Below are 18065 nucleotides of genomic sequence, written 5' to 3'. Positions count from 1 at the left end.
GTGTTCCACCCCAGAAACAGCTGCATTTCAGTGGTGGGTGGAGTGATCCATTTATATTACATATCATTTCCCTCCCTCACGGGGGTGTTGTGAAACTCAGCTAGTTACTGATTGCAAAATGCTGTGAGATCTTCAGACGGGCTATAGAGGAGCAAATAGATTTACTTGCAAAGAGATGTTATCAGCAAGCAATTCAAATCAGCAGCAAGTCAGCCTGTGATGTGCAGAACAACCTTAACGGAAGGTAGCAGTTATTCAACATAAGGGAAATCCAGGGAAAGTGCCCGGAGCCCAAGTAACTGGGTTGTGGGATCATCTGTATCCATATGGGGCTGAGCAATGGAACCCTCAGCCCCAGCCCACAGCAGCTGGATGGGAAAGGTAGAAGTAGCAGCCACAAGCCACTATTACCCTCTGGACGGTTCACAGACCCACCCGCCATGCTTCCAGCCTGTCCCATCACACCTCCTTATCCCTCCTGTGTATAGTCCGCCGCTAAGCTGCTCTCCATGATCCAGCAAGGGGCACAGAGTCCCGGTGTCTGTGCTCTCCCCAGACTGACTATTCCAGGCAGTAGAGATAGGCTCTTTCCCCAGAGTTTTGGGTCATCTGTGTCTATGGGGGTCATCTGTGTCTATCAGAGTTTGGCCCACAATTGCGGAGGCTATAGCCAGTATTCACTACCTTCTTCTGAAGTTTCCAACAACACTTTGCTCATATAAGCGCTTTGGCACAGGAACCTTCTTACCGTTACATATATGTACTGTGCCTGGCGCAATGAATCCCCCGTCCTTGCTGCAATACAAATAAATAACTATAACATTAGGCAGCTTTTATGTGGGGCTCTCAAAGATGATCTGAGCTTTTCAGACTTGGACTCTGAGCTTAGAAGAACCAATAGCTTGTTTCCATTATAAACTCTGCTGCTATAATAAATTGCAATGCTTTCGATTGCTCTAGCCCCTTCCATCCCAAAGCACCTTAAAAATTGTGATCCTGCTTCTGCAATTATATCCATTGGTGTGGACCCCTGCTGCCACTGAAATCAATGGAGCTCAGTGTGTGAACCATACTGGGTCAGACCAATGGTCCATCTAGCCCCGTATCCTGTCTTCCGACAATGGCTGGTGCCAGAGGCTTCAGAGGGAATGAACAGAACAGGCACTTATTGTGTGATCCATCCCCTGTCATCCAGTACCAGCTTCTGGCAATCAGAGGTTTAGGAACACCCCGAGCATGGGATTGCGTCCTTGAACATCTTGGCTAATAGCCACGGATGGACCTATCCTCCATCAACTTACCTAATTCTTTCCTGAACTGAGTTATACTTCTGGCCTTCACAACATCCCTTGGCAATGAGTTCCACAGGTTGACTGTGCATTGTGTGAAGAAGTATTTCCTTATGTTTGTTTTAAACCTGCTACCTATTAATTTCATTGGGTGACCCCGGGTTCTTGTGTTATATAAAGGAGTAAATAACACGTCCTTATTCACTGTCTCTGCATCATTCATGATCTTATAGGGCTTGGCTACACTTGCGAGTTACAGCGCAATAAAGGAGGCCCGGGCGCACTAGCTCACTCCCTGTCCACACTGACAAGGCACGTAGAGCGCTCTGACTCCACGGCTACAGCGCTGCTGGTACTCCACCTCGGCAAGAGGAATAAAGTTTGCTGGAGCGCCATGGTGCCAGTGTGAGCGAGGTGTTGCATTACTGCCCTCTGATCAGCCTCCGGAAACGTCCCATAATCCCCTTAAGTCAAGTGGCCACTCTTGTCATTGTTTTTGAATCACTGCAGGAATGCGGATATGCCCTTTGAAGGCTCTGTTTCTGACAGCCAGCTGCTTATCTGCCCCGAGACAAAGCAAGCCATTAGTGTGGAATGCTGTGTGTGAGAGAGAGAGGTGGGGGGAGGGCGGTCTGCTGCTGTCTGAACTTACAAGACAGCACGCTGACATGCTCTCAGCCCCCAAAACCCACTCTCTCTGCCCCCACATACACACAACACACTCCCTGTCACACTCCCCTCCCCCCTGCATTTGAAAAGCACGTTGCAGCCACTTCCATGCTGGGATAGCTTGCCCATAATGCATCGCTCCCAATGCCACTGCAAATGTAGCCATACCAGTTCGCTGTCAGCTGTCAGTGTGGACAGACTGCAGCGCTTTCCCTCCTGTGCTCTCTGAAGGCTGGTTTAACTCAAAGCGCTCGACATCTGCAAGCGTAGCCAGGCCCATAAACCTCTCTCATATCCCCCCCCTTGTGGTATCCATGCTGGATGATCTAATTACAGGGTTGGGACTTAAATCCATGCAATGCCAGTAAAATGCAGCCACTGCTGGGGTGGAAGGCTGTGACTGGCACACAGCACACTGCACAAAAGGGAGGGGAAGGGGGGAAAGGGGAAATTTTGGACAGGTACCACAATGCAAACCACTACGCTTATAAAAGTCTCAGGGGAAGCTGGAGGTCCTATCTCTTCTGCATAGACTTTAATTTGTAAGACTTCAACTGTGCATTTTAACACATTCCTTTTTCCAGGCTGCAAAGAGAAGTCATACTTTTGAAATTGTTTCCTCACCATATTCAGACATGTCACATACATATCGATATTTGTACATCTATCATCCAGATATACGTACAGCTATTTGTGGTTGTTGCTATCTACTAAGTAACTACATATCAGTTTGGCACTCTATATAATGGAAGAAAGAATTCCTTTCTGGGAGATCCACCGGTCAGAACACTTGTCTGCCACTCCTGCCTCAGTCAATCCAGTTTGTTACAGAAGAATCCTTGCAAGAATACTCTGTAGAAAACACAGATTTGCTCATTGGTAGCAGCTACAGGTTTTACATTGAATGGATTATTTCCACCCTTTAACTCCTATAAGCAACATGGAGCCAAATTCATCAGGGGGTTTAACTCCAGTGACTTCAGTGGGGTTATACCAGGGCTAAATTCATCCTGGGCATGTGTGTGCAACTCCATGCAACGATTCTGGAAAATTTCCAGCTGTTGATCAGCATAAATGGATGATGGCAAAGGGGTGATTTTTAATGTGCTTCTGTTACACCTGTTTATAACTTGCTAATGCAGGATTACACCGAGTTCAGCGTCTGATAAAATCCAAACCAATTTAACTGTCTAGGCTAGCTGCTCACCTGTTTTATCTTCTCAATTCATTATCTATTCGCACACCCACCTGACCTTCCCTTCTCCCCCAAACTCCGCATTTCCTACTCGCTGCTACAGTTGCATTTTTCCTCGGGTGATCTTGAAATCCACCGCCGAAGTCGCAGCAGCGGGACTAGGGGAATGCAAAGCTGCGGGGGAAGGCAGAAAACCAGCCCATGTGACGGCTGCAGCCGGAGGGTGGAGGGAAAGGGTCCTGGTCTCCCCGGGAAGCCCCCGAAAGTTTGTACTTCGTGCGGGCAGATCTGTCCGTCCGTCCGCCCAGCTCTCCAGCGCTGCGAGCGAAGCGGGTTGCGCCCCTCGCAGACGGCCCCAGCTCGGGCTGTCTCCCCGGGCGGGGAGCGGACATCAGCCCTGCGGCAAAACGAGAGCTCCGTCTCGGCCTCCCCCGCGCCCGGGAGACTGCAGCCTCCCCGCCCCGCCGCGGCGCACGGAGACCCGCCCGCGATGTAAGGTCGGGGCGCGCCCCGCCTCCCCCCGAGCCCGCAGCATGAGCTCGGATCCCCGCTACCGGGCCTCCTCCTACCGCAAGCTCTTCGGGGAGCCCCCGCGGCTGCCCGCCTCGCTCCCCGCCAGCGGCCGGGCGCCTCCCTCCGGGCCGAGGCGTGGGTGGACCTGGGCCCGGCGCCCGCCCGGGCCCGGGAGCACGGGCTGGGCCGCGGCGGCGGGGAGCAGGAGCGGCTGGCCGGGGGGATGCAGAGCCTGCGGGCGCGCTGCGACAAGGAGGCGCGGGGCCGGGCCGAGGCGGAGCAGCGCGCCCGGGCGCAGCAGCGGGAGGCGGACGGGGCGGCGCGGGCCCGGCTGGGGCTGGAGCAGAAGGTGGAGGCGCTGCGGGAGGAGCTCGCCCTCCTGCGCCGGGCGCACGGGGAGGAGCGGGCCGAGCTGGCGGAGCCGGACCTGGCCCAGCCGGACCTGAGCGCGGCGCTGCGGGAGATCCGCGTCCAGGACGAGTCGCTGGCGGCCAGGAACCTGCAGGCGGCCGAGGAGCTACGGTACCGCGCCAAGTTCGCCACCCTCAACGAGCAGGCGGCGCGCAGCCGCCAGGCCGCCCGGGCCAGCCGCGAGGAGATCCACGGGTGCCGCCGCCGGCTGCAGGCCCGCACGCCGGAGAGGGAGAGTCTGCGCGGCGCCAACGAGTCCCTGGAGCGGCAGATCCAGGAGGTGGAGGAGAGGCACGGCGCCGAGGTGGGCGGGTTGCTGGTGAGGGAGCGCCGGGCACCTCCGCCCCGTGCAGCGCCGGGCACCTCCGCCCCGTGCAGCGCCCTTGTTCCCGGGGTGGCGTTGAGTATCTCTCCCCTGCGCACGGGTAGGTACCCCTGGCCACCACTAGCCAGCCCCAACTGGCCGTACCTCTCCCTTGCAAGTCCTGCACAATGGACTGACTCCGCTGGAATGGTCCGAGAAGTCCGGGTCTCAGGGATATCAGCAGGGGCTGGGGAAGTCTGGGGAGTTTTCTAGTTTGACTGGGAAGGCAGCGACAGCGGAGCATTATGTCAAACCAACCCGTGCATGAGCCGCTGGAAATCAGGGAAGGGCCCCCCCTCTCCCCCCCCCCACACACCTGGGAGAGCGGAGGGTTAAAGGATTTCATGGGGTCCCAGAAGATGAAGAACTGCGTGGGGTTGTTTGGGAGTTTGACCATTGGCTTTAGTGGAGCCTGGAAGTCACACACTGCGTTGGACTGAGAGCGGGGCGCCGGCGTGCAGAGAAAGCTCGTGGTGCAAATGCATAAACAGGTGCACACAGCCATAGCCATGATTTCCCTGTAGCCCCAGGATGTCTGTGCAAAGGGATCAGTCTTCAGGTCTTCTGCGTTCCCACCCTCAAGATCGGCGTGTGTCTGCGCTGCCCGGGCTGCAGGTTTCACGTGGGTGGGTGTTGGAGCAATGGGTAGACAGGGCTGGGAAAACTTTGTCTCTATCCAAGGTCCTGAATTTGGCATTGACCTTCATCAGACTTCAGCGGATCGTTATAAAAAGCCTTTTAATTCATGTTTAATGAATTAAGAGAATTTCTTCCCAAACGAGCCTTTAAAGACAGTTTTGTTAATTTTAATGGAAGCTGAATTCTCGGATTGCCTTTTCTTTTTCTTGATGGGTAATTTCTAGAAACCATCTGAACTGTGTTTGGTCCATAACAGTTTGTTTTTCGCAGGAGTGGGTGGGTGAGATTCGGTGGCCTGCGTTGTGCAGGAGGTCGGACTAGATGATCCTCATGGTCCCTTCTGACCTTAGTATCTATGACCTGGGTCCCAGCTGCCTTGACCTGCTTTCAAGGGCACTTGTAAGGTGTAAATTGCCATAGTTAGAACCCTTCCCAGCTCTATTAGGAGAATCATTCCTTAAGGCCTGCCCCAAAGACCACTGAAGTCAATGGGAAGACTCCCTCTGATTTCAATGCGCTTTGGATTAGACCCTCAATCTCTTTTGTATGGTTTGGGAAAGATGCTCATTTAAATTCCTCTGACTCTCAACCAAATACAGTACTAGAATTTTTCCCGGTTTTACTACAGGGAAGCCCTGGTGATGAGAAAAGAAATTAAGGTTGCAACATCTTGTTAACCTAACTGGTCAGCCTTAGCTAAATTGTACAGCTTCTTTCTGAATGAATTACTGTGCATGATATTTAACGGATACTATTTCATATTTATATTGAAGTGCGGCCCCCATGCATTTTCAGGGCCATACTGTGCTAAGAGCTGTATAAACTCATGATACCTGCTCTAAACTGCTTGCAATCTAAGTAACTAGTTGGTGTTATTCTTCTTCCATTAATAATATGGAAATAGTTTGATGTCCTGTGATAGTGCATACAGGTGGACTCAAAGGAATTCCATATTAGTAACCCTCTTAAATATTGTAGCCTTGATGCCATGTAAACAGAAATTGCAAGAACAACCAATATGTAGGAGGAAATGCTACAACCAGATTAAACTCTGGGATAGTTGAAATTGATCTAATTATGGAAAATCAACTTTTAAATGTATGATTCTTGTATTTTAGTTTAGTGGGGGTGGTAATTAGTGGCATCTCTTGCATCCTTTATAGGATAGAGCTTAAATCAGTAGTGTCCTATAGAAATCTATATATTTTAATAGAAAATTAGATTCTTTCCATAGTTTGGGGTATTTTAAACCATCCTATCGATTTCTATAGCAGGGATACATTCTCTCTATGAAATTCTGTAGGACTGCTTAAAAAGATATAGAAAGAGTCCCACTTTCTATTCAATTTTATAGGACTTTTCCATAAGAGAAGACCTACGGATAGATGCTCATAATGTTGTCAGCTTCACACGTTCTATAGCAATATTTCTTGTTGCAGCCTTCCACATAAGTCTCCAGACTTTACTGCTTTTTGCTCTGAAATACCTTCCCCATACTAGCTGGCATGGGTCTTGGGCCAAATGTAGCCCACAGTTCTACAATAAGGTCCATTGGTGCCCTCATATTCAACATATAGGTGTGATCCATGAAGACTACAAATCCCAGCATGCAGTGCTCCATCTTCTGCTGTTTGGGTGAAATTTAGTTTTTAAGCATTGCCTCTTCTTACAGTCCATGGGGACTAAAATTAAAGAGAGACCTGAATAAGGGGCCCATTTAAGCAAAATGTAACTGATCCACTTAAGTGGATGATATATTCATTAATTGCTGTTTGACCCCAAGAGGTGCTGAGCACCCAGCCCTCACATTGATTTTTAGTGGGCATCACAGATGCGCCCTGTAGCCCAGGCCCTTAGGTAATACAAGAAAACCTTTTTACATTGTCAGAGCAAGTGGTATGAAAAGCAGCCTCATCTCACCTGTGCAGTGTTAAATCCAAATCTGGGGCAAATAGGCCAGGACATACATTTCCTTGCAGCACCATCCAGGATTTCCACACGATTGATGCCCCCCTGCTAGTGTCTGAATGGTGACTGTTGCAACCCAGGCTTGACACAAGCTGCTCCCTGCTAACACAGGATCACAGAGAAGGGAATGACGAAGAGGCTGGAATTTATACATGGGTTCAGAAACAATGTATGTTAGCAGGCAAACATGGGTGCTAAAGCGGGGCATGTAGGTAGGGCAGAAAGGCAGAGCTCTGTATCTGAAATACTCGTCAGTCAATATGCCTGATATTTATTATACATCTTACCCAACCCTGTCCCAGAGCAATAGGGGAGAGGAATATAGCCAAGTTGTACATAGGAGTGGTTTTGTACCGAGGGGTGCTCAAATAAGGTGACAGAGAATTAGAGGAAATGAAAAGAGCAGTGTTTTATCTGAGAGTGGCGTTATTATCCAACAAAACCATTGTTAATTTAGGGGGTCAATAGCCCAGCATCGCTGTACCAATGAGGATATTATTTATAATTACTTGTGTTGTGACTCCATCTGGGAGCCCCTCTCACAGACCAAGTCCCTGCTGTGGTAGGTGCTGTTCAAACACTGAACAAAAATATGTTATAAATCAGGGCTATTATAATGGGAGTTTATATTACACAGGGCACTAATTTTCTCCCAGAATGCCCTCTGCATCTCAGTGTGTGCCCTGATGATCTCCTCATTCTTTCTTCATTTGTAACTCCCGTTCTGCATCCTTGAGTTTCTGCCCCAGGGTCACTGTCCTTGTGACTTAATCAGAATCCATCAATGATGTTTGTTAAAGGGGGTCACAGGCGCAAAGCAAGGCATTGCTTCCAAATTCGAGGCAGAGGGGGCAGATGTATGAGAACTCAGGGACTAGATTGATGGAGGCAGTGTAAACAGACATTGCATCTCTAGAGTAACTCTACTGAAGTCAATGGATTTACCCGAGGTTGACATGGGTGCAGCCGAAACCAGGATTTGGCATGCCAGCGACTTGTTTAGCTCCATGCATTTTGCTGCTGGCAGCCATCTTTGCATTCTGTATTTAGTAGGTTACACAAGACCAAAAGTAGGACAGGGAGGAGGGAGTGGCGGAATGAAATACCAACAAGTCTCGTCCACTGTAGGCACAGAACTGCACCTAGTCATTAAGGGCTGACTTGGGAAGAAACAGAGAGGGAGAGAATTTTCTTCGCTGGCCAATGCAGAATAGCCAGCTTCCCACACAGGTCTAAGTTATACAACTTTCATGTGCATTCTAACTACATATACATCCAAAAAACTAAAAGCCTGAATCAGATGGTGCCTATGGGCACATCTGACCCAACAAAGACATTCCCAGATAATTATTTGGGTTGGGAGGAACTTCTTGTGGGCCATCTATTGCCGTGTCTTCATGGTATCAGCTTTGATTTTACAATGGTGAAACAATCTCTGCTTGATTGCCTAGCCTTTCTCAGACAACAGCAATTCCACAGTCTCTCTAAGCCGTTTACTCCATTGTTATATAATTTCCCCCTAATATTCAACCTATATTTTCCCTGCTGCCTGCTCCACCTTGTTTTGTCACTGACTAATGAGATCATTGTCCTCTTTGCAAACAACCCCGGCTGTATTTATGGGGAAAAGCAACCATGTGAAAATCCCTTAATTTTATGACAGCAAAAAAAACCCCCTGTCACTCTGACCCATTGCACAGCGGGCAGCTTAATTTATTAGGAAAATCTGCTGCATGCCTTAAATTACCTATGGGCTGCTCCTGGTCAAGTCAAGGAGCGTTTGCCATTGACCTCACTGGGAGCAGAAGAGAACGTTAAGATTTGTGACAAATTTCCTCAATGTTTTTGATGGGGCTTCGTCTTGCAGAACTTGCACGTGTTTGTATGTGCATCCTTGAACACCAGTGTTAAACAGGTGATCAGTGCCTTACAGGTGTTTTAGCCATATTTTCAAATGACACAAATAAAGCAAGGCTGCTGTTAGCACAGTTATACCTTAATGGCCTAGACCAGAGGTGGGCAAACTGCGACCTGTGGGCCACATCCGGCCCGCGGGACCATCCTGCCCGGCCCTTGAGTTCCCAGCTGGGGAGGCTCACCCCCGGCCCCTCCCCCACTGCCCCCCTCTCCCCCGTAGCCACGCTGCTGCACGGGCAGCACCCTGGGCAGTGGGGCTGTGCACTCCTGCAGGGCAGCATGGCAGCGTGTCTGGCTCCAGCCAGGCAGCGTGGCTGCCAGACATGCTGCTCTGAGCGGCATGGTAAGGGGGCCGGGGAGTTGGATAATGGGCAGGGGTCCTGGGGGCCAGTCAGGGGACAGGGAGCAGGGGGCAGTTGGATGGGGTGGAGATTCTGGGGGGGTGGTAAGGGGAAGCGGAATGGGGGGGTGTTGGATAAGCGTGGGAGTCCTGGGGGCCTGTCGGGGGCAGGGCAGTCAGGGAGCAGGGGGGGTTGGATGGGGGTGGGGTCCCAGGAGGGAGCGGTCAGGGGACAAGGAGTAGGGGGGGGTTGGATGGGTCGGGGGTTCTGAGGGGGGCAGGAAGTGGGAGGGGGTGAGGGCTAGGCTGTTTGGGGAGGCACAGCCTTCCCTACCAGGCCTTCCATACTGTTTTGCAACCCCAATGTGGCCATTGGGCCAAAAAGCTTGCCCACCCCTGTCCTAGACCCTGACATATGCCTGACACACCTAACCCTTGTGAAAAGTGAATTAATTGAATGTTGATAAATGCAAAGTAATGCACATCGGAAAGCATAATCCCAACTATATATGTACAATGATGAGGTCTAAATTAGCTGTTACCACTCAAGAAAGAGATCTTGGAGTCCTTGTGGATAGTTCTCTGAAAACATCCACTCAAAGTGCAGCCGCAGTCAAAAAAGTGAACCGAATGCTGGGAATAATTAAGAAAGGGATAATAGGACAGAATATATCATGTTGCCTCTATATAAATCCATGGTACGCCCACACCTTGAATACTGTGTGCAGATGTAGTCGCCCCATTTCAAGAAAGATATATTGGAATTGGAAAAGGTTCAGAAAAGGGCAACAAAAATGATTAGGGGTATGGAAGGGCTTCCGTATGAGGAGAGATTAGTAAGACTGGGACTTTTCAGCTTGGAAAAGAGACGGTTAAGGGGAGATATGATTGAGGTCTATAAAATCATGACTGGTGTAGAGAAAGTAGATAAGTTGTTTGCTACTACTTATAACACAAGAACTAGTGGTTACCAAATGAAATTAAAAGGCAGCAGATTTAAAACAAATAAAAGGAAGTATTTCTTCACACAATGCACAGTCAACCTGTGGAACTCCTTGCCTGAGGATGTCGTGAAGGCCAAGACCATAACAGGGTTCCAAAAAGAACTAGATAAATTCATGGAGGATAGGTCCATCAATGGCTATTAGCCAGGATGGACAGGAATGGTGTCCCTAGCCTCTGTTTGCCAGAAGCTGGGAGTGAGCAACAGGGGATGGATCACTTGATGATTCCCTGTTCTGTTCATTCCCTCTGGGGCACCTGGCACTGGCCACTGCTGGAAGACAGGATACTGGGTTAGATGGATCCTTGGTCTGACCTAATATGGCCGTTCTTATAGCATGGAGCCAGGTCCTCAGCTGGGGTAAAGCAGCATAGCTCCATTGATGTAAATGAAATTATATTGACCTGCACTGTCTGAGGATCTGGCTTTGTGTGTGGAAATTATGCATTTTAGAGTGGGTGGGTCAAAATCAGAGATAGCGTGAGTGAGTGCAAGTCCCTTGAATTCAACATGAGTCTTTTAGGAACTCAGTAGAGTGGCAGCAGCTTACGCGGTCTGAATTTGGCCCTGTGTCTTCAGTATAGTTGTGTATGCACCAGGTCTGTAGGATTTTGTTTTAATATGAACTGGGATTGTTCAAGAAAATTGGAAATTTGCAGCTTCAGGCACCATCCCTTTAAGTTACTTTACAAATATTTACAATATTTTAAAAGACAAATAGGCTTTGCGACTTGACAGCTTAGCACTTTCCAGCATGCACTTTCCACTTTACGTCTACACTTTCAGCATTAATTTGTGAAGCAGGGAAAAAAATAAAGATGAGGTCACCTGGGCCCGGAAGGTGTAGATGGTATTAAGGAGAGGCGGAGTGTGTCTGTGTAGGAGCTGTCTCTTCCATTACCACCATCTTCTCTTGCCACTCCTTGGGGAACTGCTATGTCTTCAGCTAAGCTCTGAGGAGCCTTTCGATGCTTCCCATTGATGACCTCCTGTCCCAGCCACCGTTCTTCCAGGAGAGAGCTGCACTAAACTCCTTTGGAACCTGGAGATGTTGCTCATCCGCTAACCTCAGCTGGTGATCAATGTGGGTTCCTCCCTCTCAAGGTGTTGGGAGTCCTGCCTATGGAACGCTCCTAGCAGGTTCGGGGAATCTACCATGCCACCATTTTGCTGCTGCTGTAGGACACTGGTTCATGCTACAGCATGGAACAAATTTGTAGCTGTGATTGAGTGGTTAACATTTGTGTGTGCAAAAAAAGTGGTGTCTCCTCATGGTCATGCCTAAAAGCTCAGCTAAACCCTTAGCCACAAGAGAGGGAGGGCATCTCTTACACAATCCTAAACTTTCCTTTCGGGGCTGGGCTCCCACTGTACATAATCCTTGCCTTGCATCAGAACACTTAAGACCAACCTGATTCCACAACCCCCTGCTTTGCTTAATCAATCTCTAAGGGCCAAATCCGAGGAGGTGCTGAGCACCCATCTCCCACCACTGGCAGATGGTGCTCAGCAGCTTTCAGAAGTGGGTCCTCAGTGAGTTATTTCTCTCAACTCTGGGCTCCTCTGTGTCTAATTGGACACATTTGTCTAATTGTCCCATTAACAAACATCCAAGAAATTAAATAAAGCAATTGGAAAAAATGAAAGAGGCAGGTCGAACAGCAGCTGTGGCCTTGTTTTCCTGCCGTAGTTATCTTAATTGGAATTTCCCCTTGCTGCGCTCTTGTCCAGGAATCTGCTGGGATGGATGAGTTGGCAATTGTATTTTCCCCTTTCTCTATAATGAAATGAACATAAAGTGTTCAGCTAAGGACTTTGCTTTTGAAACAAAAGCTCCTTATCTCCCTGGGCTTGCTTGATTGCAGGACAGCATCAGTCAGCTGGAGAATGACTTGAGGAACACCAAGAGCGAAATAGCTCGTCATCTGAGGGAGTATCAAGACTTGCTCAACGTTAAAATGGCTCTGGATATAGAGATTGCTGCATACAGGCAACACCTCACGCTATTTATTTGACCTGCCCTCTTCCATACCACCTTACCTGGCACAAAACCATAAATCTAAAAAAGCACTTGGTTTTGTTTTCATTGTTGAGGGTAAATGGAGGGCACATGCAGTGGATATGGGGGTACTCATCGCACACTGGGTACAGCCAGCCAATGCCAACATACCTCAGTCCTGACCTGCGTTACTCCCTGATAGGCCAGTCTGGGCTCCCCGCCATAGGTCTGCCAATACCCCTCAATCCAGGCCCAAAGTCCCCTCCTGCTCTTCTAGTCCCCCACCCCCACAGCCGGTGTTGTTGTTCACATTAAAGCAACGCAAGCCTGTGTTTCATATCTACATTGTTTTGACTGAAAAAGATTCCAGATCTGAACAACAGTAACACCAGAGGCTGCTGTTCCCAGCAGCTCGCTCTGTGTCCCTGCAGTCTGGGGTCCCCCTTTCTGATATGGAGGGTGACCCCATTTGACATCTGCAACCCCCACCCACTATCCTTTCCAAACACCAGTTACTCCATGCATATACCGCCCCCTCAGCTCCGCCAATGCGCTTCACCCCTTAGCCCCTCAAATTAGTCTGTCTGTGGTGTTTAGTCTTGTCCCAGGCTTGGAGATGAGCCCAGAGATCGATTGACCAAACTCCTGCACGTGACATAGATGGTTGGACTAGATGATGGGGGTTGGACTAGACGACCTCCTGAGGTCCCTTCCAACCCTGATATTCCATGGCATAGGAATAGCCCCCACTCCCCCACACACACCCCTTGTAACGTCTCCTGGGAGGCTGAGTCCCCATTTTTCTCCTCTTGGGATGAGCTTTCTCATCTCCGTGATCTTCAGTCTGTCAGGAGGGCTCCCCTTCCCCCAGAATCTCTCCCCTCTTCCCCTGCTGTGATACTGAGAGAGTCTTTGAAGTCAAGGTTTGAGCCCCTTGCATTAACCTTCTAGCCCTGGAGTAGTCTTGATCATTAGCACAGTGACAAAGGGGATGTTCAAGTCCCACCCCTGGGTCCCAGTCTCAGCCCCGCTGGTGCTGTATCCCTTGCATGTTCCAGCCCTATCCACTATGGGGGTTTGCTTCCCTGGGCAAGCAAGGTCATTTTTTGGCTCCTCTCCCTCGACAAATGGTATTTCCAAGTTCTTCTGAAACTGCAGCTACATCCTGCCTTCGCGTCCAGCCCAGGTCAGGAGTGACTGAAAGCTGTGCCTGGTTGACAACCATTTGGTAGCCTACTTGAAAAGGTGCTCAGCTGCCATGGTGATGGGCCTGGTATAAGAACCTACCTTAAACAGACTGCACCACACACCACTGCTGATGCTGGTCCATTACTGCGTGTCAAGCATTCCAATCCTGACCTGCAGAAACCTTTATTATCCACACTCGGCCTCTCGATTCAGCCATGTCAGTGCTTCTCAGGTCCAGTACTGGTACCAAACACAGCTCTCTTGACATACCTCAGTCCTGACCTGGCCTAGTCCCTCACCCCCCACAACTGTGCCAACGGCTGTTAATCTTGGCCTTCAACACTCCTTGCTATCCCAGATCTTGGGCCTTTCTTGAGTAGAGTGTAGCCTTCGTACCAGATTGTTGAGTGGCTTTGTGATGTACATGTCTGGCGCCATGGCCAGATTCACACTCCTGTGTGAGCGAGGGCAGTACCTTCATTCAAGTGCAGCAACTCCGTGCCAGCCCCCCACACTAAGCACAGCTGATATTGAAATTCTAATTCTTTCCACCTCCACAAAGTTCTCCCTATTCCCCTATAAATTGGTGGGGGGGGGAGGCGGAGAGGAGAAGCAGTCTCAACTGCCCCTATGCAGTTGGCTCTAGACTGCCATGCTGCTGGAACAATTGCCCTGTTGATCATGCAGCTAGGCCTGAAAGAGGTTCTGTTGTGTCTGATTTAAAACTGGGCAAACCTGGGAAGGTTCAAGAGGTTTGAACACTCGTGAAATGCAGGTGCTTAACCAAAAGATGGCTGAGAGGAGATATGATTGCTCTCTATACATATATCAGAGGGATAAATACCACGGAGGGAGAAGAGTTATTTAAACTCAGTACCAATGTGGACACAAGAACAAATGGATATAAACTGGCCATCGGGAAGTTTAGACTTGAAATTAGATGAAGGTTTTAACCATCAGAGGAGTGAAGTTCTGGAACAGCCTTCCAAGGGGAGCAGTGGGGGCAAAAGACATATCTGGCTTCAAGACTAAGCTTGATAAGTTTACAGAAAGGATGATATGATTGGATAGCCTAATTCTGGCAATTAATTGATCTTCGACTATTAGCGGTAGATATGCCCAATGGCCTGTGATGGGATGTTAGATGGGGTGGGATCTGAGTTACTACAGAGAATTCTTTCCTGGGTGTCTGGCTGGTGAGTCTTGCCTACATGCTCAGGGTTCAGCTGATCACCATATTTGGGGTCGGGAAGGAATTTTCCTCCAGGGCAGATTGGCAGAGGCCCTGGGTTTTTTTGCCTTCCTCTGCAGCGTGGGGCACAGGTCACTTGCTGGAGGATTCTCTGCACTTTAAAGTCTTTAAACCATGATTTGAGGACTTCAGTAGCTCAGACATAGGCTAGGGGTTTGTTACAGGAGTGGGTGGGTGAGATTCTGTGGCCTGCGTTGTGCAGGAGGTCAGACTAGACTATCATAATGACCTTATAGTCTATGATTCTATGTGTATGTTTTTCCCACGGACATCAGAAAGAGATCTCTTGAGACAGCAAAACTGGGTGGGATTCAACCTGTTGCTTCTAATGGCTAAAGCCCTCCACTGTGGGTCCTGACTCTCACAGAGACTCCCTATAAATGACCCTGCAAGTCAAGATCAGTCAGAACACTTGAACAATCCCCCCCACATTTGAACATGGAGGTGCTGGAAGGGAGTGTTTCTCAGCAGGGAGCCTTTGGCTCTGGAAACTTGCTTCCCCTGCAGAGCTGCTTCTTGTCCTTCTAGCATGCCTCCTCTGGCCTATATTGAGCTGGTGAGAGTGGTGGGTAAATTTCATTTGTAGACTAGGGTGTTCATTTGATGATTATTATTTTTTTATATTATGTTCAAACGTAACAGAACTGTGTCCAGAAATCACAGATTGAGGCATATTTTATATATTGGTCACATGAGAACCTGCTTTCTACTCTTTCCTGCCTTGTTCTGGTCCTGGTTAGAGCCCACAAAGACACAGAAAAAATAACAAAGGGGAAAACTGAGCTGTTTTAAACCTCAAAAAGGTTTGGGTTGAGTTTCAGGTGTAGATGTGGAGTGCTTCTTATTTTCATCCAGATATTGCCTGAAGCAGAATTCTGGGTCAGATACTCTCAGACTTTGCCGGTGTTTAAAATCTGAACCTGCCCTAGATCACATTTTGCAAATACCCACGCCACCCCCGCCCCCTCCATCTCTATAATGAGTCAATAAAAATAAGAGAGATCCAAGCACATCCAAATATATGGAATGTTCCAAAACTGGGTCCAAACTTTGCAGCTGGAGCCCATCTCAGTTTATATCCAAACTGGTTTGTCCATCTTTAACCTGAGCCACAGAGGTGGTAACCTTCTCCAACTTACCTCTCCTTCTGTGGTGTGTTTGCAGGAAGCTGCTGGAAGGTGAAGAGACACGTTTTACCACTGGAAGCATCAGCATTTCGGCTCTGAATCCGCATTCTAACCCCAGTTATTCTTTCCAGCCCAGAGTCTTCAATTTACCTGTGGCCACTGTCTCAAAAATATATCCTACTCAGTTTTTTAAGAAAGAAGAGAAAGAGGAGGCTTCTAAAGTGTCCTCTAAAGTATAATCTAGTCAGATGGGGGAGACCTTTGCTGAAATGATTGAGGAGACTGAAATGTCTACTAAGAAAACTGAGCAATCAAACCTGAAGGAAGGAAACATTACAAACCAAAAAATGTAACCTTTTATATGAATAGAAACAGCATTTAAGGGGGAACAATATACACTAGACCTTTCAATTGTCTACACCTGAATTAATGCACTTGTCACCCAGTATAAATGTCCCAGCGCTTCAGCATCATTAGAAACAGTACATCCCACACCATAGCCAGGAGCAATTAAATGACAGAGGGATCTCAAAGCTTAGGCTGAAATTGGAGAGGATGGCAAACTGGGTAACTACATCTTCCGGGGTCATCACGATTAGCTAAACCAAATCACACAATAAGGAACTCCTCACTCCAAAGACGACACAATCGACCCACATTTGTGGCTGCTCCTGATGTATGTTTTACACATGTTAAGGCTATTTCCAGTTACAAACTATACTAGGAGAAGGCTGAATTTGGTCTATTCTTCCCCTTTAAAGCAGTTTCAGGTTTGGATAGACAGTCTCTGTAGCACCCTGCTCTGCAGTTAGCTCGATGCATGTTGGTCATTTCTGTGATTGCATAGTGACTTCTTGTGTCCATATCATCTCATTCCATCTGGTAGCCAACTGGTTAAGAAAAAGACATTGATTCAAATTGACGGTGCCAACTAGTCACAGGGTTAAAAAATTGTTTTTATATAGATATAGTTTCTTAATTATGGGCCTTGATCTATTTTAAAAATCAGCAGAATACAAAACAAACAAAAACCAAACCCCCAACAGCCCCAAATTCTTGACCTGTAGCCTGTCACTTTAACTCTAGAAGCACAGAACATACTGAGCTATGAGACAGCCTGACTTCTGCACGAGCATTAAACTCTAAGGTGCATACATTTCTGCCAATCGACTGTTTCTCTGTTTTGGTGGCATTTGTCTGTCCATACTCTCATGAGACGAGGTTTATCAATAGCACATGTAAGTTAGGAGAGTTTCCTTTGTGTATTTAAAATGTGTACACACGACTGCACAATCATGGATCCACAATAAGTGGATTTCAATGGCTCTTCCAGTGCATTTCTGATGACATGTTGGAAGATGCATACTTTTTGTCCTCAGTATTCAGACTCAGAAGCAACACAGCCGCACAAACACTCCACTTCTGCTTGATAAATAGACAACAACTGGTGCTGTGAGGTAATATGATTAAAATAATTCCAGCTTCCACCACACCTTTTCAGACGAACAGTCATGGAGTCACAGGTGACCATAACAGAGAGATTCTAGTCACTGGAAGGACGGATTCACACCCAACGTTTTTCCAAAGGAAGGGATTCTGGCAGGGTAGCATTTCACCTTCCATTTCAATCTGCCAAACTTTGTTAGTGTGTGTGTCTCCAGTCTACCTGTTCCAATGTATGCCAAGTTCAATATAGGATTTACTATTGTAGGTTTTTCCAATGCCTTAAAATCGCCAGCGATCGCTTTTGCAAGAGCTGAAGACCGTGCGTTTGTTGTGTGTTTGCCAAAGCACTGTGCCATGATGAGGTTATGATCACACAAGACCTTGGTGTCAGTGTTGCCAGGATAAGCTCCTGGAAATAGAACATTGTTTGCTCACACTTTTCCTCTTCTACTGTAAGGCACAAGTTAATAAAAAAAAATTGTGACATGAATCCCACCACTCTCTTGTATCCTCTTTCAGGCTGTCTTGATTTGAGAACTCACCATCTGCTCTGTTCCTGGGTCAGTTTCTTCTGTCACACCAGTGCAGCCCTGTCTTCAAAGCGTAGGAGAGCATGATTTAGTATAATACATAAATCTGTTATTTGGGATGCACTAGAATGGAAACGAGAGGGCAGGGTCCTCAGCTGGCATGAGTTGTCATAGCTCAGTTAAGTCCATGGAGCTGTAACAATTTGCACCAGCTA

General features: G+C 48.3%; 2 protein-coding genes across 10 annotated transcripts in view; one reads left to right on the top strand and one right to left on the bottom strand.

The window, feature by feature from the left end:
* Positions 1-326: 326 nt before the first annotated feature.
* INA (internexin neuronal intermediate filament protein alpha) lies at positions 327-17810 on the top strand. Its single transcript, XM_078853936.1, is given in 4 exon segments — positions 327-381; positions 3729-4396; positions 12174-12298; positions 15912-17810. Coding segments are annotated over 4 exon segments (1164 nt in total). The 3' UTR covers positions 16228-17810.
* Positions 16219-18065, bottom strand: part of PCGF6 (polycomb group ring finger 6) — a 70525-nt gene continuing 68678 nt past the window's right edge. For 3 of the 9 annotated variants that reach the window (XR_013636105.1, XR_012160089.2, XR_013636103.1), the window contains one exon: positions 16219-17914. The gene's annotated coding sequence lies outside the window, so the exon portion shown is untranslated. The remainder of the gene's footprint in view (positions 17915-18065) is intronic. The other 6 variants (XR_013636109.1, XR_013636107.1, XR_013636110.1 and 3 more) reach the window with 4 other exon arrangements.

Source organism: Lepidochelys kempii, chromosome 7 (assembly GCF_965140285.1).
Source record: "Lepidochelys kempii isolate rLepKem1 chromosome 7, rLepKem1.hap1, whole genome shotgun sequence".
NCBI classification, from domain to species: domain Eukaryota; kingdom Metazoa; phylum Chordata; order Testudines; family Cheloniidae; genus Lepidochelys; species Lepidochelys kempii.
Note: the sequence above shows the minus strand (reverse complement) of the source record. Positions and strands in the feature narration are given on the sequence as shown.